This window comes from Lathyrus oleraceus, chromosome 4, assembly GCF_024323335.1.
Source record: "Lathyrus oleraceus cultivar Zhongwan6 chromosome 4, CAAS_Psat_ZW6_1.0, whole genome shotgun sequence".
Lineage (NCBI taxonomy): Eukaryota > Viridiplantae > Streptophyta > Magnoliopsida > Fabales > Fabaceae > Lathyrus > Lathyrus oleraceus.
The window spans coordinates 233,401,665-233,426,914 of NC_066582.1; the positions used below are offsets into that span (position 1 = coordinate 233,401,665).

General features: G+C 36.1%; 1 protein-coding gene across 1 annotated transcript; it reads right to left on the reverse strand.

The window, feature by feature from the left end:
- Window positions 1–4,157: 4,157 nt before the first annotated feature.
- Window positions 4,158–8,726, reverse strand: LOC127074775 (probable serine/threonine-protein kinase PIX13). Its single transcript, XM_051016129.1, has 6 exons — window positions 8,508–8,726; window positions 8,019–8,374; window positions 5,650–5,785; window positions 5,411–5,553; window positions 5,207–5,330; window positions 4,158–4,768 (listed from the first exon to the last, which is right to left on the reverse strand). Exons 1-6 carry the CDS (start codon window positions 8,587–8,589, stop codon window positions 4,374–4,376), a joined length of 1,236 nt encoding a protein of 411 aa, XP_050872086.1. The 5' UTR covers window positions 8,590–8,726; the 3' UTR covers window positions 4,158–4,373.
- Between the last annotated feature and the right edge of the window lie 16,524 nt (window positions 8,727–25,250).

Sequence of the window (25,250 nt, forward strand, 5' to 3'; positions counted from 1 at the left end):
ATATAATAAGCATTATAAAATATCATGTAATGCTAAGTAAATGAACACATCTCATCACCCTAATCATATCACACATTCAGTAACGGCAACATCAACTCATACTCATAATCATGCTCAACATAAACATCAAAACACACGTATAATATTGGAACACATCCATTCATATTATACACCATACATACATTATGCAATGAGACTCCATGCATGCGGTACCGACTATTCGTGAACATATAGTTCAACCTCACCGATCAAATCCAGATACGGCTACCAAGCTCACTAGTCCCACTCATTTGAGACCTAGTGACTCACTCACTAATTCCTCACCATGGGAATTAGCTACCACCCCAAGGGCTATGCTATGCACGCTAATCACCTAGCATGCAAACATCAACAACAATCCACAATAACTCACTCACTAATTCCTCACCATGGGAATTAGCTACCACCATAAAGGCCACAATATGCAAGCTAAATCACTTAGTCATGCAAACATCAACAATCATCCACAATGGACATATGCTCACACTCTAAGCCATAAACAGTCCATTCACAATTGCATACAATCATACATCATCCACATATTTATCACATAATCATATCATGCCACATAATCAATCACAGTATTAGCACGCTCTACTAATACCCCTACCGCTCAAAACAACGGGAAATGATCCCTATTATATCATACATGCAATATATCATTCACCAATATAGGCCAATCATCAAATATGTACACATAATTCCATTCCAAAACGTACACAATATTCAAATATCAATTTTTCACTTTTCCAACAGCGTTAACCCGTTAACGCCCTGGGTTAACCCGTTAACGCAAGACAGAATACAATTTTTCAGTTTTTCAACAGTGTTAACCGGTTAACGCCCTGGGTTAACCTGTTAACGCAAGACAGAATGCAATTTTTCAGTTTTTCAACAGTGTTAACCGGTTAACGCCCTGGGTTAACCTGTTAACGGAAGACAGAATGCAATTCTAACAGTATTTCAACAGCGTTAACCCGTTAACGCCCTGGGTTAACCCGTTAACGGAAGACAGAATGCAATTCTAACAGTATTTCAACAGCGTTAACCCGTTAACGCCCTGGGTTAACCCGTTAACGCTGGACAGAATACACTTCCTGGCAAATTTTAACAGTGTTAACCGGTTAACGCCCTGGGTTAACCGGTTAACGCAAGACAAACAGCAATTTTTCACAATTCATAACAGTGTTAACCGGTTAACACCCTGGGTTAACCGGTTAACGCAAGACAGAAAGCTGTTCCTGCGCTAACACGAAGCAGAATGCAGAATTCTCCGCATTTTCCGCCGTTGGAGGACTTCCGGACCTCCGATTCCAATTCCGTAAAAAGCTACACTTTCGGAAAATCAAGACTCATCCAATTACAGATTCAATTACAGCTTTAACATAACTTATTCATCTCAATTTTTCAGCATTCAACATCCCAATTAGGGTCAAATCAATGGCTTATTACTACCCATTACATGTTAACCCATAATACCCATTAAACGACGATAAACCCCCCTTACCTGAGTTAATCCGGCAATCCTTTAGCTTCAAGCTTTTCCTTTCTTCAACTCTTGCTCTCTTGCTCTTCCTCTTTGCCCTTTTCCACTTTCCGTCGCTTCTCTGGTTTTCACGTGAAAAAACCCTTTTTACCAAATGGAACTCTTTATATATATATTCCAACTTTATTATTCCAATTTATATTATTCCAATAATAATAATAATTCCAATAATAATCCAATTATTTAATTAAATTAATAAATATACTATTAACTTAATTTAAATAATTATCATATTTTATCGGGGTGTTACAATTTTCAGCAAAGTGGGAGTCGAACCCTTCTAGTAAAGGGAAAGCAGTTCGACTGGGGACACTTGCTGAAACTGGAAGGTTCTCCGCAACAACATTATTTCCAATTAGTCCTACTCCTCACCTTAAGAGCTGGAATTGTTCTTCATTGATTATGCATTCTACACGATAATGAATAAAATACATACATCAGAAGTAGTCATGGTAAAAATACTATAAAACTCAAAAAGTTCGTAGTTTATCAATAATGATCCTTCTCTCTTCCTGTGAACAGACTCTCATCAACAACGAGATGTCAAAGAGACGCTTTAAAAACTTCTTATTTGCTTCCGTTGCTGGGGAAACTCTACCTATATATCCCATTTTGTTGATGAACTTTACCAACCGACCTTTTTGATAATGAGCCTCTGTAGAAAGGTTCTTCTCGCTGTATACAAAAAAGATACTTCCCAAAAAAATTTGACCCTCAACCAATACTTGGGAAACAGGTCGACACACCGGCCTTCTACTCCAATACTGATATCACAAATCGTAGTGTGAGTTTCTGGGCTGACGCGGGTCACCAAGAAAAAATGGTCCAAAAAAGGTGAGAGATCCGGAAGAGGTTCGAAACCATGAATGATCAAATTAAAGCAGAGAAATCCTCTACCCTTAGCCAGATACATCGAGTTGCGAATACATTTGAAAAGGTGGAGAAAAGGAACACACATGGTATTCTCTTCATGTGATTACACAAATGCTTGTAGAATCTCAAATAAGTCCAACATGACGGATGAAGTTGTGAGGGAGCCACAACCAGATGGTTTAGTACTTCTACCTCAAAAGTAAAAGGAAGACGAAGACCCATGGTGGAGAAAGCACATTCATAAAAAGGAATAAGGAGGCTTCATACTTATCGCACACCCTTTCGTCTTCAAAAGGAATCCTGATTCCCCAATTAAAAGACGAACCTATCTCGGAGGAAACACCGAGAAAGCCGACTGGTTTGGCAAAAACAGAAGCAGTGACCGAATAAATAAGATATCTCCAAGAAAATGGAATATCCTTTTGAGACTTTCTAATACTTTTATGCGATTTCTTGTTCATAACGCACTAATTTTGCAATTACAGTGAGTGATGTATAGAAAAATGAGACATTGAAACTGTCAAGCTAGATAAGAAGATTAAAAAAAAAAGAAAGACACTTATTCCTTAAAAAGAATAGTGTTCTAGAAGGCAAAGAGACTTCATCAAACACATCTAAGTCTTTCACATGTAACACTCAAAAGTTTAAGTTTTCAAGAACCGTCATGATGATATCTACGAAAAGACGTTTGAAGCATGGTGCATTAAATGCATAATTCCTTAAGGGAATGGAACAATTCTAATTCACTCATTTCAGAAATAGTTAGAGAATGGCTGGCACCCGATGTCACAATATCAAGCCCCCGCCTACTTATGCTTTGGCAAAGGCTTGGGGGACAACAATTACGGGCCGACCAGAAGGACGCCAGAAAATCTAAGCCGGTCATGACAGAGTAACCTGCAATTCAATAAAGGTCCCGAACCTTCATGAACCTTCCGAGTTGTTGAAGAATATTACTCTCAGGGCCCTGAGAGATCTCAACCGTACAACACATCCAACAGTTCATCCACAAAGGGTGACAGACAAATAGCTAATTCGTTACTCTCCTCTCTTTATATGAAGTAGGCACCAAATCGAGGTAACGGTTTTCAAACACAATTTCAATTCACACTTATTCTTCATATACTGACTTGAGTGTTGGAGTGTTAACCTTGCAAGTATCACTCACTCCACTACATTAAAAGCCGCAATCCACCATCGCCTCCGCTCAAACCTCTCACTTCTGATTCCTGAACAAAACAAATTCTTTAATAGCCACAAAACTAAGGTTACTAAAAGAAACAAAGTAACCTATAAACCCAATTTTTCTTAACCCCGCCACTTAATTCTCTAATATTGAAAGACCCTATAACCATATAGACTCCGAAGCGACCTATCTATATGATTTAACAAGTTAAAAAAAAAAAACTTTATGGTCTAAACTAGAGGAAAAAAAGGGAAAGTTTGTTAGATAAATTGAGAAAAAAATGTTGACCAAAGAAGGTGGTTTACAAATGTAAACACCTACTGATATGGGTTGTTATCTTCCATATATAATCCATTGTATTCTAAAATTTTATGCAGAGAAGGAATTAATTTTTCAAAATCCGATTCCATAAGGTGGGGAGACTTAATGCCGTTTGATTTAGAAGCAGCTTCAAAATCCAACCTGTTTACGAACTATGTGAGATGTACTCTTGTCTAGAACACTCCCTTAAACTCTTTCAACAATTTTTCTTATAAAATAAAGGAGTATATGCCACTCTACAAAAATATGAATAATTTATAAAAAAAAATCATAAAATAGTAAAAAGTTTCAATAAAATAATCTACCCTTCCCCAACCAGCAGAAAAGGGAAAAAAAAACATCTATTAAGTGGCTGATCCTGCTTATATTTTGCTATTCAACTTAAGTTTCTTTTTTCTTTAAAAAAAACTATACTCTCACAACTCTTTGGTGCCTAGCAGCTTGATGAACTGGTGGTTGATGTGAACTATTTTTCCTGGATTCCTTGGACTTGACTTGAATGGCTTCAATAGCTTCCAATGACTCAAGTACATCTTTCATAGAAGGACGTTGTTTAGGGTCACTTTCTAGGCATTTTAGAGAAAGTGCTGCTGCTTGTATTGCCGCTTTTTGTGAGTATTGTCCTTCTATTCTTCCATCCATTATGCCTTTCAATTTTTTCTTGTTGGATAGAAAAGGTTTCACCCATTCAACTAGGTTTTGTTGTCCTGATGGTCTTTTTGTGTCCATTGCTCTCATGGCTGTTAGGATTTCTAACAGCACTACACCAAAACCATATACGTCACTCTTCACATACAAGTGCCCTGTTGCATTGTCATGCAATTCATAATCATATCAGTTTTGGTTCCTCAAAAATATATCTATAAATAATATATGAGTTGAAGGCAAATCGTCTGAAATTTTTAGAGGTCTTGTGTAAGTTAGACATAGTTTAGTCGTCTGAAATTTTAGAGGTCTTGTGTAAGTTATATATAGTTTAACTGTGATCCTATTTAACTATGATAATATTTTATGAGGCTCTATTTAGTCACCTAATCATGACAAATTTTGGACTCTGTGTAGTGTCCGTACACACCATCAAAGACGGCTCTTGTTAAAGGTCTGAGTCGATATCAGATACTAACACATGTGATTTAACCGTGATTATATTATTATCGGTGTTTACGTGTCTGACTGACTGACTATCATCATCATGTTTGTGTCAGTGTTTTATACTTGTGTTTATGGATATATATGATTACCTGTTGCAATGTATTCTGGAGCAGCATAACCATATGTGCCCATGACCCTTGTAGTCACATGTGATTGTCCTCCAGAAGGTCCCAATTTAGCTAATCCGAAATCCGAAATTTTTGCATTGTAACTCTGCACGATACGAGACGTACGTTAGAAGAATTTGTGAAAATAAGTTAAAAACACCTTATAAACAAAAACAAATTACGAACCCCGTCAAGGAGTATATTCGAGGCTTTAAAATCTCGGTATATAACTTGTTTTTCAGACTCATGCAAGAAAGCTAAACCTCTAGCTGCACCAATAGCTATTTTGATTCTTGTGTTCCAAGAAAGTGGTTCAATGTTAGGATTTCCTGCGAAAGAACACAACAGAAGAAACAGATTATACTCGAATTCGATACCGTAAAGTTTCTGTTTTAGTTAATTGTCTTTAGTACAATACTACATACTTCTGAAAAGATGATTCTCCAAACTTCCTTTTGGCATGAACTCATACACAAGAAGAAGCTCTTCATCATCCCAACAATAACCCAATAGCTTCACCAAGTTTGGGTGTGAAAGCCTTCCTAAAAAGTTGACTTCTGACTGCATTGTTTAATCAACACAAAAAACATATTAATATACAAGAATCATGAAAGCATTTGTTTTTATAATATGCTGATATCAATATCGATATTCATAATTTTTATAATGAAAAAGAAATTGTGATTAATTTATACTGCGACGACTGTAATCAGTATCACAATATTTATATAGACTGAAATCGCGAAAGACTTTACATGACTGTTATTTGCTACTTTCCAGAAACAATTGTGTAAGCTAAGATATTTTCCCACGTGTATATTAACAATAACTTAAAAAAAAGTCCACTTTGCAAAATGAGAATGCAATGTACAATAAATTATATTATACTCATTCAAACATAGACAGAAGGAAAATAATAAAATTTGCTTATTCAAAGATAAAGTCAAGGGAGGTTATCACAAAGAAAAAGCCAAAATGGATCAAGATTTAGAAAGTGAAAGGTAAACGCCCGTTTTGAATAATCGATTTTGAGTCAACAATTCAATAGTTTGGAAACTAAGCAATAACGTATTCATATTTTAATAGTCCTTGATTAAGGGATAATATATTAATAATTATTGGATTGGATGGAAAAAGTACAGGTCATTAAGTGGGGCCCACATACAATTTCCTACTGCATTCCAAACATGCCCATCTTTTAGACTCTTGATTTTCAATTAATGTAGAAATCCTATTGAGTATATGTTAAGATTAAGAATGAGAAATAACATGGCAATTGCATCATCCAACCAATATTAGTTAATGACAACCACATTAATCATTTATAACCCGTACTAATTCAATTAACTAATGAAGCACACTATTCACCTTTTTTGGGATAAAAGAACACTTTTCAACCACAAAAATAAAAGAAAAAGAATAAAAAAAAATTTATATAAGAGTGAATTGCTAATTTTGAGTTAAAAATGGAGAATGTCTTAATTCTAGTCAATAAAACTAACAAAATTTTAAAAGTTCAAATATTTCTCTCGTTCTTTTAAGTTTACGTGTTTTTTATTTTTTAATAATCGGTATTTGTTTCTAGCATAATACTTAATTTTTAAAGCATGATTTCAGTGTTGTCAACTTAGTGTCAAAACGTTACTAGACATCAATCACGTTAGGGACGAATACTCGAAAAAATTTAATATTAAAATATTATTTAAGAAAAATACAAGGACAAAAACTCATTAGTCATTTCAAAATTATCAGTCACATTAGACTTAAGTTGACAATTTCAAAACTTATACTTCCTCATATTTACTCATATAGATGGATACATTCAAAAATTTAAAAAACAGATAGTTATTGTAAAACAGTCGCAACAAAATAATATCACATATCATCGATATTATTATTTATTATGGCTACAACAACAATCAAACTTTATCTCATTGAATGAGGTCGGCTATATGGATCAACTTCTATAATAATATTCTATTCAATATGGATCAACTTCTATAATAATATTCTATTCAATATCATACTTCTATCTAAATCATTAATCTCAAGAATCTTTTAGTAACTTCTCTTATAATATTTCTAGGTTTTTTTTCTTCCACTACCTATTCGAGTCCTCTTCATCTTATCTATTTTCTTTATCACAAAATCTATTAAGATTCTTCCTATATATCCAAATCAACTATGATTATTTTCTCAATCCTTTTTATCATGTTTAGTTTTATTAAAAATTCAACGCAATATTTTCATCTTTATTATATTTATTTTATTTGCTCTTGAAAAGAAAATCACAGACGAGAAATCATTATGACCGAAACAAAACATCGTTAACAATGCTACACAAAATGCCATTAGCACACCATTACGGACGCAAAAATTTCAGAAACATACTAGTTTAAATACTTTGGTTGACAACATTTATTAATGGTGTGAATAAAACTAACCAAATTTGAAAATCATCACTCACATTATACTCTATTTGACAATTTCAAAACTAAATTAGTTAAGACTCATATAGATGGATAAACCCAAAAACATTGTTATTAAAAAATGGCCAAGACAAAACGGTATTAAATATCAAAATGATTATTTTCCATTGGAAAAGAAATTATTGACAAAAACTTGTTACGAGTTAGCGCATCATTACATACACGAAAATTTCAGAAACTCATAAATTTAAAACACTACTATTTAAAACCATATAATCATATAAACTAAATCGATAGTGCCTAAAATTTCATGCAGTAAATTAGTGGTTTTGTCAATAAGACAATAGAGTTGAAAACAAACTTGCCTGCCATTCTTGAAAACCTTGAGTGCTTTCGGAGTTCAATTTTTTTATAGCAACAATCATTCCAGAGCCAGCTTTAGCAGGAGCAAGAGTTTTCTCAACCAACCAACCTTTATAAACTTTTCCAAAACCACCTTCACCGAGTAATGTATCTGGTTTGAAATTTCTGGTAGCAGATTTCAAGTCAGCGTAACTAAAAACCTTCAAATTAGGCCTTTCAAGAATTTGACCATCTGGGGAAGAAGGTACACGAAGAGACCCTTCAGTAACACTATCGATGCTTCCACTTGCTATTTCGGAGATTTGACTCCTTCCTGCACTGCTTGTTGTTGCAGAGAATCCAACAGTGCTTGTTGAACCTGAAAACAGAGAAATTGTTTGTTATCAGAAACAGAGGAAAAAGGGATGATGATGACCCGTGTTTGTTTTGGAGTGGAATTGGAAAATTTGATGAGATGGGTGTTTGAGGAAGGGGAAAAGATGAAGACTTGCCTGAGGAAAGAGGTCTGTTGAAGGAAGAAGATGGTTGGGGAGGTTCAGAGGTGGAAGAGAGAAAGGAAGAACAGAGACCCATGTGAAGCTCTCTCTCTCTCTCTTTCTCTGTTTTGGTGTTGAAAATGGTGTTGTTGTTGGTGAGTGGACAGAGAAAGAGAGAGAAGACTTCAACAGAGTTGGTGTTAGAGAGAGATGTGTCTTTCTTTGTTATGTGATGATATTTTCTATTTGTATTTCATAAAAAAAAAAATTATTTCTATATGTGTGGTCAACAAGCTTGTTTGGCTCCTAGTATAATTTATTGCCAAATTAACCGTTGAAAAATTCAAACTTTTGGTTAATCTTGTTCATGATTTTTAGTTTTAATCCAAGACAAACCATGTTGATCTGGATTGTGGTCGAGAGTTGCTCAATGATTGTTTTGAAATGAAATGAAATAAAATATACTTTATTAAAATTTAACGGATAGTTAGTTAATGAACAAGTTAATTAATTTGTTTTATGTTATGATTAGTTATTCGATTAGTTTTTCCATGATATTTTTTATTTCATCAAATTAGTTAATTTGTTAACCGATTTATTTTTGCTATAAAGTGAAAATCCTCTTTTGTAATTAAGAATTGTAGAAACAAAAGAGTTTTTAAAAAAGATGAGAGGAGAAGAATAAAGAAAAGTTATAAATTGAGTTTGAATTTGTGAAGATAGGAATTCTAGTTGAGTGAAGTTGTTATTTACATCATATCATGCTTTTTATATAAACAACAAAAGCCTAGGTCCGAAACTTACAACCCAAGCTCAAACATTCAAGTTATATTTTGGATTCAACACAATAACTAAGTATTGTATTCGAAAGAACACCTGACTCATACTACTTCGCTTAGCTACTTCGACACAATTGAATACCAGCTTTCTACAAAATCATAAATTATAACTAACATACCACCTAATTCATGTTTTCGAGATTTCTCATCCCAATTGTTTTCTTCAACTCGTTGAACTTGACTTTCTTTGGGAGTTTGGTGGGTATATCAGTTAGTTGTCATTTTGTCTTGCAATGCTCAAGTTCAAGCTTTCCTTTGTTAAGTTGATCCCTAAGAAAATGATATCTCATCTCTATGTGTTTACTTTGACCATGACACACTAGATAATTCTCCAAGTTGATAGATGACTTATTATCGACAAACAACTTCACTTTCCTAGATTCCATTATCTTAAGATCTTTGAGTAACATCTCTATCCATGCTACTTGACATGCTGCATATGATGCAACCACGTACTCAGCTTCGCAAGATGACAGAGCCATAATTCTTTGCTTCCTTGAGCTCTATGAGATTGACGAACCTCTAATCATGAATATGAAGCCTGCAGTACTCTTCTTCTCGTCTCGATCTCCACTAAAATCTAAATAGTGTAACCATATACCTCTGCATATATGTTGGTCTTCTTTTTCCTCGGTATCAGCACACCATGATCAATAGTACCTTTGATGTATCTCAACACTCTTGTCTGCTGTGAGATGACATTCTTGAGGTTTCTTCATGAATCTGCTCAACAATCTGACACTTTGACAAATGTTTGGCCTAATATTGAAAAGATACCTCAAGGATCCAATGATTTGTTTGTATAATGTTGCACTTATAAACCCATCATTTGTCTCCTTCCTTAACTTTGCTTCGGTTTCTAATGGTGCAGCAGTTGTATTACAATTTCTCATCTTGAACCTCTTCAAGATATCTTGGGCATACTTCTTTTGGTAAGGGGACACTCATTCCCATGTGTCTTTGAACTCCATCCCTAAGAAATATGACAGATTACATAGGTCAGACATTTCAAACTCCTATATCATCTTCGATTTGACTCTTCTTATCTTAGATTCATTTGCACATGTAATAGATAAGTCATCTATATACAGGCATAAGATGATTCGACTGACCCTGTCTGCACCATTGGCATACACTCCATGTTCAAAGACACACTTTATGAAACCTACTTCGATTAGGAAGTTGTTTATTCTCTTATTCCAAGCTCTTGGTGCTTGCTTAAAACCATATAGAGTCTTCCTCAATCTGTATACCTTCGACTCCTACCCTTTAATTTCGAATCCTGGTGGTTGACTGACATAGACTTCTTCTTCTAGAGGTCCATTCAAAAATGCCGACTTTACATCCAACTGATGTATCTTCCACCCTTTGTATGTTGTCGTCGACATAACCATTCTGATTGTCTCTAGTGTTGTAACAAGTGTGTGGACTTCTTCAAAATAAGTACCAGGTTTTTGCAGTAAGCCTCTCGCCACTAGTCTTGCCTTATGGTTGGCAATTTCGATGTTTGGCCTTCGTTTCAACTTATAAACCCACTTCACATCAATTGGCTTCTTAATTGACTTTTCGAAAAGCTTCCCGGTCTCATTCTTCTCCATTGCATTGAGTTCTTCTTTCATGGTTGCTAACCAATATGAATCATTCATGGATTGATCCAAATTGATTGGTTCTGCTTCAGCCATCATCAACACTTCTTCTATTAAGTCACTGTCTGCATCAACTACTTGATTTGGAAATCTCTCATATCCAGTTATCCTTGTCGACTCGGTTCTTGCTCTAGTTGATCTCCTAACATTTTGATCATGTGGTTCTTCATTTGGATTGGTTATGACATCAGTTTGTTGGTCTTCATCAAGCCTAATTGTGGTTGTTTCGTGCTCTTGTCAAACTAACCCTTGACTCCAATCCTACACTTTGCTTTCATCCATTAGAACATCTCGTCTGATCACAAGTTTATCATCATTTGGTGAGTACATCTTGTATGCACCAGTCGAATGATAACTTATGAGCACCATATCCTGACTTCTATCATCTAGTTTCTTCCTTAATTGTTCAGGTGCATGATTGAAGCACATTTATCCAAACACTCTAAGATGACTAACATTCGGCTTCACAACTGTTCAAGCCTTACAAGAATCCCTCTTGACTATCTTATTGGTTGGACATATGTTTAGAATGTATACTGTTGTCGAAGTTGCTTCACCCCAAAATCACTTTAGTATGTCTTTAGCTTTCAACATGCTCCTAGTCATGTTCAGTATACTTCGATTCTTACTCTCATCTATGCCATTATGCTGAGGTGTATAGGATGCAGTGAGACCTCATGCATTATACATTCCTCATTGCAAATTCTATTAAATTCTCGAAAAATGTATTCACCACCATCATCAGTTTTCAATTTCTTCAACTTGCACCCACTTTTCTTCTCGACATGCAATTTGAACTTCTTGAATTGTGTGAATACATCACTCTTCCTTTCAATAAGGTAAATCCATATATATCTGGTGAATTCATCTATGAAAGTTAGGAAATAGAAGTTACCTCAATTTGGCCTTACTTCAAAAGGTCCACACACATCAGAGTGAACAAGCTCAAGCATTTATTTAGACCTCGTGGGCAAGTCATGTTTGAGTGCTTTCCTAGTCTACTTTGCTTTGTAACATGCCTCACATTCCTGACTTGGTTGCTTCACCTGAGATAAGCCATACACCATCTTCTTCTGGTTGAGCGTACCTAAACTTATGAAGTTTAGATGTCCATACATGTGATTCCATATATAATTCTTGTCTTCTTCTATAGTTGAAGGTCCTGCTATTTGCTAATGGTGCCTTCAGAATCAACCTTCCATCACGATGATACACATTCATCTGATTCTTTTCTAGCTTCATATTGTACCCTTTTGTGAGTAATTGACCTACACTTATCAAGTTACTTATCATTGAAGGTACATATAACACATCAGTGATGTTGTTTTTTCGACCATCTTTTATGACAATAGAGATATCTCATTTTCCACCTGATGTGATGTGCCTGCCATCTACAAACTTTATCACTTTCTCAACTGATTCTTATAGATTATTGAACCAATTTTTATTACCAGTCATGTGGTGATTGCATCCTAAATCCAGGTGCCAGATGTTGGTTTGCTCAGTGTTCGAATGAGTGTTGGCCATGAGTAACACATCATTAGAATCAATATCTTCAACATGTACATACTGCACTCCATCACTATCTTTTGCCCGTGCTTCCTTCTTTCTTCTACAATCTAGAGCTTAATGGCCAAATTCTTGACGGTTGTAACACTACACCTCCTTCATGTCAACTTTCTTCCTATAATATTTGTTTCCCATGATTTTCCTCGTCAAATCAGAGTGATTCTTTGAATTCTTGCTTGACTTCTCTTCATTAGAAATATTTTGTCCATTCTTCACCTTCTCTTTCCTAGATTTCTTGATGAATCTTCCTTGTAGTACTTGCTCAGCCAATTTCTCCCTTTATGAGTTCATCTGCTTCAGCCTCATCTCATGAGCCTTTAATGAATCTTGAAGTTCTTCTAACTTCATCTCATATAGATTATTGGAATCTTCAATTGACACTACAATGCCACCAAGTAATTCTCAAAGTAACTAACTAACATAAACTTTAATAAGTTGTATTCGACTTTTTCTTGAATGCAGTTAATACAGACTTTGTTCGACTTTGTCGAACACACACTACCTCGACTCCGTCAAACTCACAATTATTCTTGACACAAATAATTACATATTTAACACACCATCTAATTCATTGTGTCTAACATTTCTACATTCATCATCGTTCTTAATCTTTTGAACAATTCGACCTATACAACCTTCGTCTTGATGTATGCAATTTGACTCTCAGTTCTGTTGTATTCCAAGTTCAGCTTCCCATTCGCTACTTACTCTCGAAGAGAATGGAACCTCATATCGATGTGTTTGATTCTTCCATATGCTATCATATTGTTTGCCAGATTATTAGCAAACATGTTTTCGATCTTCATGACCATTACTACATGATTCTTCCCTATAATTTCTTCGACCAAATTCACCATCCATGTTGCTTGACGTGCACAGAGAGAGGCAAACATGTACCTAGCCTCACATGATGGCATCCCTATTACAAGTTCCTTTATTGAACTCCAAGCAACTAGTGCATCATCTAGTGTAAACACATAACCAATTGTGGATTTTTTGTCCTCGACATCACCGCACCAACTTGAGTCAGTGTAACCCACTAGTTTGCATTCATTTAATTCATCTGATGCAGGAAACAAAATTCCATATTTGAGAGTTCCTCTGAGATGCCTTAGTATCCCCTTTGTGGTTTCATGGTGTGATCCCTTTGGCATCTGCATAAATCTACTCACCATACCTACATTGTATGCTAGATTGGGCCTTGTGTGACAAAGGTATCTTAATGATCCAATAAGTCTTTTATAATTAGTTGGACCGACTTCATCTTCTTTTGGGTCCTTTGTCAGCTGCAATCTTGTTTCAGTTGGTGTAGAAGTTGCATTGCATTCCTCCATCTCATATCTTTTGAGTATCTCACTTGCATATCTTCTTTGGTGCAACATCAATCCTCTACCACTATTGTAGAATTCGATTCCAAAGAAGTATGGAATTTTGCCAAGATCAGATATTTCAAACTCCTTGCTCATATCACCTTTGAAGTCTTCGATCTCCTTCTTGCAACTACCTGTTATCAATGGGTTGTCGACATAAAGACATAGTATAAATAACCCATTTCTGCTTCTTCTGACATATACTCCATGTTCAGTTTTGCAATTTACAAACTCTTTCTCACATAGAAATCCATTTATATTCGTATTTCAAGCTCTTTGAGCTTGCTTGTGTCCAATAGGGGTTTATACAGCCTATATACCTTGCTTTCTAGGCCTTGCTTCACAAAACCTGCTGTTTGTTCTACGTAAACCTCTTCATCTAGAGGTACATATAGAAATGCACCATTCACATCTATCTAACACATGTACCGGTTATTCATGTTTGATAGACCAACAACCAACTTGGTTGTTTTGATTCTAGCAACTGGTGTAAAGACTTCATCAAAGTCGATTCCTTCTCTCTGAAGAAATCCTTTGGCTACAATTCTTTCTTTGTGTTTGGTTACTTCTCCTATTGGATTCAGTTTTACTTTGTAAACCCACTTCACATTAATTGCCTTGTGGCGATTCGACTAGTGACCAAGTATAGTTAACTTCTATGTACTTCAGTTCCTCCCTAATTACTTGCATCCACTTCGAGTATTTCAATGCCTCTGTTACATTGACTGGCTCAGTATCTGCATAGAAAGCATAATAAACAAGTTCACATTCATCATCGACCACATCATTTGATGTAATCACATATTCCTTCAACTTTTCAGGCATGTTTCTTATTCTTTGAGGTCTACTTGTGCCTTCTTGACCTCTTACTTCCTCTTGTCGAACTCCTTTGTCAACTTCACTAGCCGGTTCATCACATAGAATTCTCAATGAATCCTTCTTAATATTTTTATTCCAGTATCATTCCTTAAGCTCATCTATGATCACATCTCTGTTGATCACAACTTTATTATTCACTAGGTCGAATAGTTTATATCCACCAGTTGATTGATATCCTATCGGGATCATTTAGCTTGACTTTCTATCAGGTTTTCTTCAAAAACCATTAGGCACGTGTCTATATGATATGTATCCAAACACCTTCAGATGACTTAAGCTAGGTTTGACACCATACCAACATTCTTCTAGTGTGATTCCTTCTAGCTTCTTAGTCGGACATTTGTTCAAGATATATGTTGCAGTTGATGCAACCTCACCCCATAGCTCATTAGGTAAATGCTTGCCTCTTAGCATACTCCTTACCATGTTCATGATGGTTCTTTTTTTTCTGCTATGTAGTTCCATTTTTCCATGGAGTGAAGGGTGGAACCACCTCATACACAATCCCTTCTTTCTCACATAAAAAAATATCATTGGAAACATACTCTTCACCACCATCAGTCCTCAAAGTCTTGAGCTTTCGACCACTTTGTCTCTCCACTATAGATTTAAACTTTGTTAACACATCAAGCATATCACTTTTCTTCTTGATTATGTATGTCTAGAATTTTTGACTAAAACCATCTATGAATATGAAAAAGTATATGTAACCTTCGTTCAAATCTACCTGGATAGGTCCATACACATTTGAATATATGACTTCAAGGATTTCCTTCGACTTGCTTCTTGCATCTTTACTAAAGTTATTCTTGTGTTGCTTTACTTGAACATAAGAATAAGAGTTTCCTTCACCAGCTTGTTACCTTATTAAAGAAATCAGTGATGCTTTCACTTTCTTCCATCTGAAGCAATTCATACGTTCTTTTGTGAGTTTGTAATCTCACGTCTTTCACCTTCTCAAAAGCCCCAAACGATTTCTCTAGGATGTCCCATGCTTCCTTTGTTAAGTCTACATCATTAACTTTCTCAAAGTTGTCTAGATCAATGCATTGATGGATTATAAATAGAGCTTTATAATCGTTCTTCTTCAAATCTTTATGTGCAACCTTTTGTTCACCCTTAACATCTTCTACAATTGGTGTCATTTCATTCTTCACAAGATCCCAAATATCTTGATAACGGAAATCAACCTTCATATACTTACACCAATTCTCATAACTCTTACCATTCAAGATTGGAAGATTTACTGGAAAATGGTCGTTTGTATTAGAAGTCATTATTCTATGCTTCCCAAGAATCACAAACAGTGCTATAAATACCAGGTGTTATAATTAACCCCAATCTTGGAGATAATCTGAATCAATCTTGATTGATCGAGAATCAAACTTTCTGATTGTTCGCTCATTTAGTTCCTCACTCTTTACACGAGTGATTCAACCACTAATTGGTTTCAATATGATTCAAATTCCTAGTGATTTGAGAAGAAAAGAAATTTGTTAAAGTAAATTGGGAAGAAAAGAAAAATTAGTGTTTTGGAGAATGGGGAAGAAGATGAGTCAAATTCTGCAGAGTTTCTCTCTGCATTTATTCTTACTGAATTTTCTGTAATTCGACTTATTTACAATAGTAGAGTACCTCCTTATTTATAATTAGATTACTTTCCTACCACGTAATTCTCAAAGAACTAACTAATATAAACTTTAACAAGTTGTATTCGACTTCCTATCGAATACAGTTAATACAGACTATGTTCGACTTTATCGAACTAACAGTATTTCGACTATGTCGAGCTCTCAATTATACTTGACATGAAGGATTACATATTTAACAACTTATTCATTTTGTTCATGATTTTTTTATGACAATGAGTTTCTTCGATCTCAAGTTAGTTATTTTAACATGGTATTTGTAACAAATTCTGCAACTCTGCCACTTTATTCATTCATTCTTCTTCCTTATTTTCACAAGATTTATCCAATGAAACTTTCCAATTATACAGACCCCTGGCATCATATCATTGGGAATGTTATCACTCTTCACATAGAACATCAATTTATTTATAATCCTTGCCATGTAAACCCCCCTGACTTGGTGACAATGGTTCATTACTGAAGCCCCCTACTAGGGCCTCACCAAATATCATAGTTGAACTTAATATCATTAAGAGATAATTCATATTGAAGAGCATTGAAACAAGCCATCAACCAGATCCATCGTCTACAACTTAAGGGCCCCTATTTCGGTTTGGGTCATAGCCCAACCTATTAAGAATCACATCTCGAAATATGGAGGTGGGCTCAAATAACGCGTTGTCGAATGAATTTATGAGACAACTAAAGGCATCCATACATGAAGAAATATTTATAATATTCGGATTATAGAGTGTTCACGCCCTAGAAACATACTAAATCGAGATTTCCAAACACCTAAAGTGTAATATCTCATATTCCCTTAAATGCTCAATTGGTTGGTAGTTGAGATCAGTTGAATTCCTGTGTACCCTATTTGTTATCAGTTGAGATAGATTTAGCTCATATATGCTCTAAATGTTGTTAGTTGGGACCAATAAAGTAGGTAGGGAACTCAGGAGAGATCAATTCTTATTAAAAGAGATTGACCATTATCAATAAGTACAAGAGGGGACTTTTTGGTAACATTAATAATTGACCAATTGGTACTAGAAGACAAAATATAAATTGAGATATTTTACTCTCACTAACTAATAATATATATTGGTGGATAAGAAAAAGGAAAGAAGTGTGGATAGGGAAGAAAAGAAAATTGGGGAAAGAAAAGAAGAAAAACATGGAAGAGAGAAAAGAGAAAAGAAAAGAAGAGAAGAAGAGAGGAAAAGAGAAAGAGGAAGAGGAAAGCTTGGAAGAACAAGAAGATTCATGAGAGATCATCATCATCACCAACTTCATTTCCAAACTTCATCATTTTCATCTACCAAGGTGAGTTCATAAATAGAATTAGCTTTTAGGGGGATTTGCATGAAAGGCGAGAAACCTAGGGTTTGTGTGTTTTTGCATAAACCATGGAATTGATGATGTTCTTGTTGTCTTTGATTCTTATGATAAGTCCATGATGAATTTGTTGTTGTTCATAATTTTCACTACTTCTATGCGTTGATTCTTGGAAACCATGCTTGTTGCCTTCTTTGATTACATGTTGTCTGAAGAAACATGGTTGAACATATGTCTTGTTCTTGAAAATATGTCCTATAATCACTTATTTGGTGTGGGTTATGAATGGGAATGGTGTAGTAGGGTTTGGGAATGACTTAAACACATAAAATTGGGCATTCTTAACCTAGTTGTTGAGGTAATCGATTACCACATATTGGTAATCAATTACTAGCTTAAAATTGGGGTTTTGGGGTTGTTTTGAGGTCTGGTAAGCGATTACCACATACTAGTAATTGATTACCACATGCTGTGTGAAAAAAAATACATATTTGAAATCATCATAACTTGAGTTTCATAACTCAAAATTAGACCTGGTCGGATGGTTGGAAAACTCTTTCAATGCTCTATTAGACGGTAACGTAAAAACATGATTTTTATGCCAATGATTTATAGGATATTTATGTTAAAATATCATGTATGATGTGAAGGGATTGAATTTGATTAACCGTGTTCCCTATTTCCACCATAAAACGGGAATGATAACTCTGATTGATGCGATAATGGATGCATTATGAATCTAACATAGAGGAATATAATGTAGAGAGATGTCTCCATGACTTATTACACTAAATATTTCCCTTTGAGTCCGGTTAACCCCGTCATAGGATGATCGGAAGATGTTTCTATACGACTTGGAAATGGAATAAGTTAGATTAAGGTGGGTTGTGTGATAGCCTTGCATATGGTTTTATAGCATGTTATATTACCATGAGTGTTTTATGTATGCCATGAATTATATTATGAATGTTGTGAACCATATCATAATGCATGTTTTCTATTGTGAATCAATGCTTGTATTGTTATGTAATAACATGATAAAACCTTATGATGATAAGTGAGGAAACCTTAGGAGCGTAACTTGACTAATGACTTAGGAAGATAACCTAGGTTATGGAAATGAATGCCATGGTGATGATTAGATGCAAAGGAACCTCGGTGTGTATCATGGACAAGTATTCGCTTGATTATGAATCAATATGAATTGTATGGAACATGTGGAATAACTTGTGAATATATGGATATGGTGTAGAAGAATTACGGTCCAAAACGCATCGGAAATTAAAATTTTTCTCCTTTAGAGATCCTTACGAATGGTCATGATCAGTGATAGAATATTTACCTCTTGTGACGATTGAAACCTTTGGTGCAGATCTCTTGTGACGATCAAAACCTTTGATGCTGATCCACGAAGCGATCACGAACGTTGAATGATGACAACGTCTCTACTCAGTCCACACGAACGGATTCCTTCAATCTCAGTGCTAGCTGGTACGAGTGAAGGCTTTGAGTGAGAGAGAGAGAGAGAGAGAGAAAACGAAAATAATGCAACCGCTATTAATGCTTCTGCACAAGGGTTCTATTTATAAAACCACTTGTGTGGGCTTCAAGCTAAAAAGCCCACTTAAGTGTATTTTGGCCCATATCTTATAATATGCCCAAAATCACTTAAGCCCATGGTACCTTACTGTCGCATCCGCGAAAAATAACCGGCGGGCTAAAACAAAAACAAACAGAGCCGCCACCGCGCGTTATTTATCCCAAAAGAGGGAAAGGAAACGCTCGAAGTAAACCTGGAAAAGACATGGTCTCGCGACCAAAGAGATGGGTACGGGAGTCGGTTATGCGAAGGGAAGGTATTAGCACCCCTACGCATCCGTCGTACTCGACGGGATCCACGCTCAGAAAAATAGGACAAGGTTGCTAAAACTGCTCACAAACATCACACACACACACACACACACTGGAAATAACACAGGTGGGAGAAGAGGGGAAAGGGCTCGCTAGGATATCGCATCCTATGCCTACGCATCTCATCTGGAATGAGAATCAGAGCTACCGTAGTTCGGCTCACGCACGCCGAAACAAAACACACGCAAACAGGCAAACATGGAAACCGAATGCCAATCGCTGGACTTACATCAGACTCCGAACCAACAAACACACACAGGAAACCAACTGCCAATCGCTGGACTTACGTCGGACTCCACACAACAAACACCAATAGGATACGGACTGCCAATCGCTGGGCTTATGTCCATCTCCTAACACACACAGGAAGGATAACACACAACAAGTTACTAAGGAGTCTGGCACTCGAGCCTAGCAACTGTCAAGCAAACACACACAAAAAGAAAAAAGGGTGAACACACAGACTAACAGGGAGTCGGGAACTCGAGCCTGATAGCTGTCAAGCACAACGCGCTCAAAAAAAGAAAAGGGTGCCCGGAGAGATCTCGTACGATCTCCTGCCTACGTACCTCATCTGGTATGAGGATCAGGGCAACGTAGCTCCCCTTGACAGGGGAGAAACTTTCTCCTAACCAGAGACCGGGAAATGACAAACTAGAAGGGAGACTGACTCGAGCCTAATAGTTATCATGTATTCCACAATGGTCCTAGGTTGAGTTTTCTATCTAACTTGCACAGGCAGCAAGCTATCTTAAACAGGCAAAGCAAAGCATATAAGCACAGCAAAGCAAACATACACACAATTAGCACACACTATATACAAACAAAGTGGGCTCACACAAGGGTTAGGCTGTGAAACACAAGCCAACTGTATCAGGGTGATGTTAGCTCTTAACCCTAACATTGAGAGTTAAGGTGAAGCAGATGAAATAGGAAGTTAGGGGTGTGCCTCACAGCTCTTATCCCTGGCCAGGGAGAGCTTCAGACAAAGGGAAGTGTGGGTTCAGAAAGTGGGAACCCTTCTACACTTATGACTGACTCAACATAGATCTTGGGTTAATATCCACAATGCATCAACACCAGTTGTGTGAGCAAAGGGATGGCTCAACTGAATAGCACGAGATGGATTGCACATCTCTTTTATCTGCCAATTGCCTTATCAAAGGACTTTTCCTGCTTGGCACAAAGATAAACAAACACAAGCATTGCCTCTTAAGGAGGGCTTCAGACAGGTGCCTGACCAAGTAACAGGCCAGGTCTTCCAGACTACATGAAGTCAGTGAGTTATACCTCAATTGGTTAAGCAACCAAGCAACAGCAAAAGCAAGTTCACAATGAACTATAGCAACTAATGTACCTGAAAACAATCTAACTCAGTCAGTTTACAAGTCAAAAGTCAAACAGACAGTTAATAGTCAACAGCTGTACATAGTCAAACAACAATGCAAGTCACAAGCCAATGTGCTCAACACAAATGACTTGGCATCAACCTACAAAACAAACTCAAGATTAGTTCAACATTGACCAATTAGTCAACTCAAGCAAGTGAATCATTTCCCTCATAGCCATATGCTTCTTAACCTGCAAACCAAGCTCAAACATGAGAAGCAAACCCCTAGGACAAGGCCTAGGGTCAAAGAGGGAGAAATAATTCAAAACAGAACATGAAAATTGGCATAAATCAAGTTCAATCAAATTAGAACATCATCCAATTGGTCCCATGTAAATATCATCAACCAATTTCATTTCACACAACAAATAGTGCAAAGCATGCAATTTGAAAGCTCATTGAAGCAAACAGAATGAACCAATACAAATCAACTCAAAAATAATCCAATAAATCTCAAGAAAAATCATGGATAAACAGAACTCATCACATGATCATCATACCAAATTTCAAGTCATTTGGACAAGTGGAAGCAAGGAAAATAAATTCCATAAGGAAAGGCAAGGCAAAACAAGCTCAAATGAGGCACAATTTCATGCATCAACTTTACACAAGCCTAAAACAGAATTGACAAATGATAAATGACTCAAACCAAAGCCATAGAAAACTTCAAAGTGCCTAGAATACATGTGCAAAATTTAAGGTTCATATGATAAACATCAAGCATTTCACAAATCATCTAAGTGCATGACTATCCAAAAGTCCAAACATGACCAATCAGCAAAGAAAATCTCAAACAAATTGGAAATGCACTCAACAATTCCATAAAACTTCACAAGCAATACTAACATCCAGAAGTAGCATCATGCAAAAATTCACATCATTTGGTATTGAATTGGCATGGTAAATAAAATCCTCAAGTTGGACAAGCAATGGTGTGACACACATTGTCACACCTACCTTAATCAGATCATAACTCCACAACCAGACATGAGAAAAATACAAACTCTATACCAAAATGACCATTAGGATGTCTATTTTAAGCATGCAAAATTTCGAGTGTTGGATAAAATCTCATCATTTCACAATCAAAATGGAAAAACATATCAAGAAAACACATGTATGAACATTCTCTAGGCAAAATAAAAATCCAGGCGTGCACAATTTCTGTAAAAATCATCAAAAAATAGTAGAGATCATGATGAACATTATGCAAAAAAACTCATCTCAATTGGATTAATATTCAAGGAGATATGAATTTTTGAATGAAGAGAAAAAAATAAAAAAAATTGCATGATGAAGTATATGAACAAGGACAAGTGAAATGAAATAAAATGCTAAGGCCTAAATGGAAATGCTCAACATCCGGATTCGAACCGTGCGCCATTTTAAATGTCCAAGCGCGCCTTATCAAAACACGGTCGTTTAGACCGAAACCCTAGCCACATGCATGCATGCTGGGAAGCGTAAATCCGCAGGAAAAGCTCATGAATCCGTAGGAAAAAACGCAGCAAATGCTATGAAGGTCGCATGTAAATCCGTAGGAAACTTCCAGCCAGCAAGAACATGATGAAGATCTTCATGATCTTCATCAACGATTTTTCCAGAAAAATTGAAAGTTTCCAGAAACACAAATCATGCATTGCATTATATAGATCCATCATCAAGCATCAAGAATCAACCACAAACACATCAAAAAACACTATAACGCGCATGAATCGATCAAAACAAAAATCATCCACCAAACTTAAATCGATCGGTTCTCACTCATCTTGGCACGGTTTAACACGATTCAAAGCTCAATGTGACCTATGTTCAAAGATCTACCAGAATCATACATCAATTTTATGAATCATGAGCATCGAAAACTGACCTTCGAGATGCAACAGAAGTGGAATACGTGGATTCAAGCTTCGCAAGGCACAAACAGAAGTTCCTTAGCTCTCATATGATGATTTGGATGAAGGCTTGAGTGTTAATTGCGCACGATCTAGCTGGAAAATCAAATTGCCATTGATGATGCAAAGCTTAAACAGTGCTCGAATCTTGAAGAAATCCCTTGGATCTTGCTTCAAACAACTCCAATTATGCTAGTAGATGATGATTGGATCAAGAACCAAACAAAGTTTATGCAAAAAATTGGAGAAAAGTGAGAGAGAAAAAATGAAGAGTTTTTGGATCTAGATCTAGATTTTAGAATTCTGTTATGCTTAGGCCAAAAACAGTTATGATTAGGTTTATATAGGGTCTGTTAATGATGTTACTAATCATAATTAAGCAAATGCACATGAATTAGTAAAAACCAAGTTTTCATGCAAATGTGCAAATTCCCTTATGCATGTCATGACCAATGCTACAGTGCTCGTTTTTCACTTGAAATCCACATGAAATGTTGTTTTGGAGCCAAGGCAAGTGATTGGAAGTGAATGCAATGCCTATTTTTCAAATTGTCATTTTCCCTCCAAATTTCAAATGGAAATTCAAATTTTTTTGCAATGGAAATTCATGGATTATGATGCTTGAATTGGATAGAGCATGTCAAAACAAGAATGTGGCAAAAAATCCCACTCCATTTGGCCTTTTGGTTCAAAAGTTATGCACTTTTGAAGTTCAAATTTTCTTGACCAAGATTGATCCATAACTTTCCAACCATACATGGTAAATTCATGTTCTTGGACTTTTTGGAAATGGGAGAACAAGATCCACAACTTTCATGTTGGACAAAATTTCATTTGAAGCATTTTTGGACATGTAATCTTGAGGAGAAAACCTTTCCATTTTTGGCAATTTTGAATTACAAGTCACTTTCTATTTTTGGAAAGTTTTGTCCTGATTTTATTTTCTTCAATGTTGATATTTGTAATGTCAAATGAGACTTGTCTGGACATGAATGAAGTCTCTCTAACCCTCTCCCACCTCCAAATCCATCAATTGACCTTTGGTTGACTTTTCCAGTTGAGAGATGAATTTCAGCTTGACTGTTGAGCTTGAGCCTCAATCTCCTGATGACATGGCTCCAAAATGAAACCCTAGCTTCCACAAGCTCAATAAAAGCATATAATGATCCCCATCTCATTGAAGACCTCCTCTCCTTGCAAAACCCTGATTGGCATGATACTACTGATTAGGGTTGACCAGAGGTCAAAACCCTAATCCCAAGGAACTGATCAAGCACAATGAACCTCTTGGTGATTATAAGACCATGATGATGATGATGTACCATTTCAACCAAGATAATGATCCAACCTCCTTGAGGAGCCAAGAAACCCTAATTTGAACACAAACCCTCAGATGATTAGTGATCAATTCAAGAAATCCTCAAGCTTGAATCTTTTAACCTCCTCATCTTCTGACCAAGACTTGGGAGGATGACTTGCTCAATGTTGCCACATGATATGCAAAGATGCAATGACTAATGACCTACAAAATGAAATGCAATATGCTAAGCTAGTCCCAAGAAAGGAGGGCAAATTTTGAGGTGTTACACTTACCATATTTCGTATTCTACTCAAGTACACCGTACCTTATGATGTTCTATAATTCACTTAAGGGCACCGTACCTTACGGTATTCCTTAGTTACTCTATCTCTCATCAATCCGTCCTTTGTGTGTGACCCTGTAGGTTTTCGTGACATTGGCAATTATATTAAATCACGCATTTAACATAATAAATAGTGAGTGGTATCTAGCAACACATCACTGCTACCCAAGACACGAAAATGTCATGTGATCTGACAAAACCTCCTGTGATAATAATTATGTGTATAATTACCCCTTTGCCCTTATGTCTATATTGAACACAAGGTATAGACCGTGTCACCCTTGTCCAGTTCAATATTGGGCCCATAGACATTTATCCTGTTACGCAGGATGGGCAAATTCCATCTAGGACACTCATGTCCCTCAGCATGCTTTGTGGAGTACCCATCAACTGTCTTTATGGTTATCCAGTTACGGACAACGTTGGATCAGCAATAAAGCACTCGACTCTACATCTAGGATCCATAGTGGTTTCAGGTCGAAGAGTGGTATACACTATTATCACCATGAGAATAACTTATGACACTTTGCATAACTTCCTATATAGTATTCTCATAGCGGGTCAATCCGGTATAAATATTACTCTTAATATTCATACCTATGTTTAAGACTCGATAACTCTTTATCCATGATCCATGAGATGTGATCATC

Bases quoted from the DNA above. Each gene is read 5' to 3' on its own strand.
- LOC127074775 (XM_051016129.1), bottom strand. From the start codon at position 8,589: ATGGGTCTCTGTTCTTCCTTTCTCTCTTCCACCTCTGAACCTCCCCAA. The intron at 5,786-8,018 runs GCAAGTTTGTTT...TAAACAATGCAG, and splicing joins AAGGTTTTCAAGAATGGCAG to TCAGAAGTCAACTTTTTAGG. The intron at 5,554-5,649 runs GTATGTAGTATT...GTTCTTTCGCAG, and splicing joins GGAGAATCATCTTTTCAGAA to GAAATCCTAACATTGAACCA.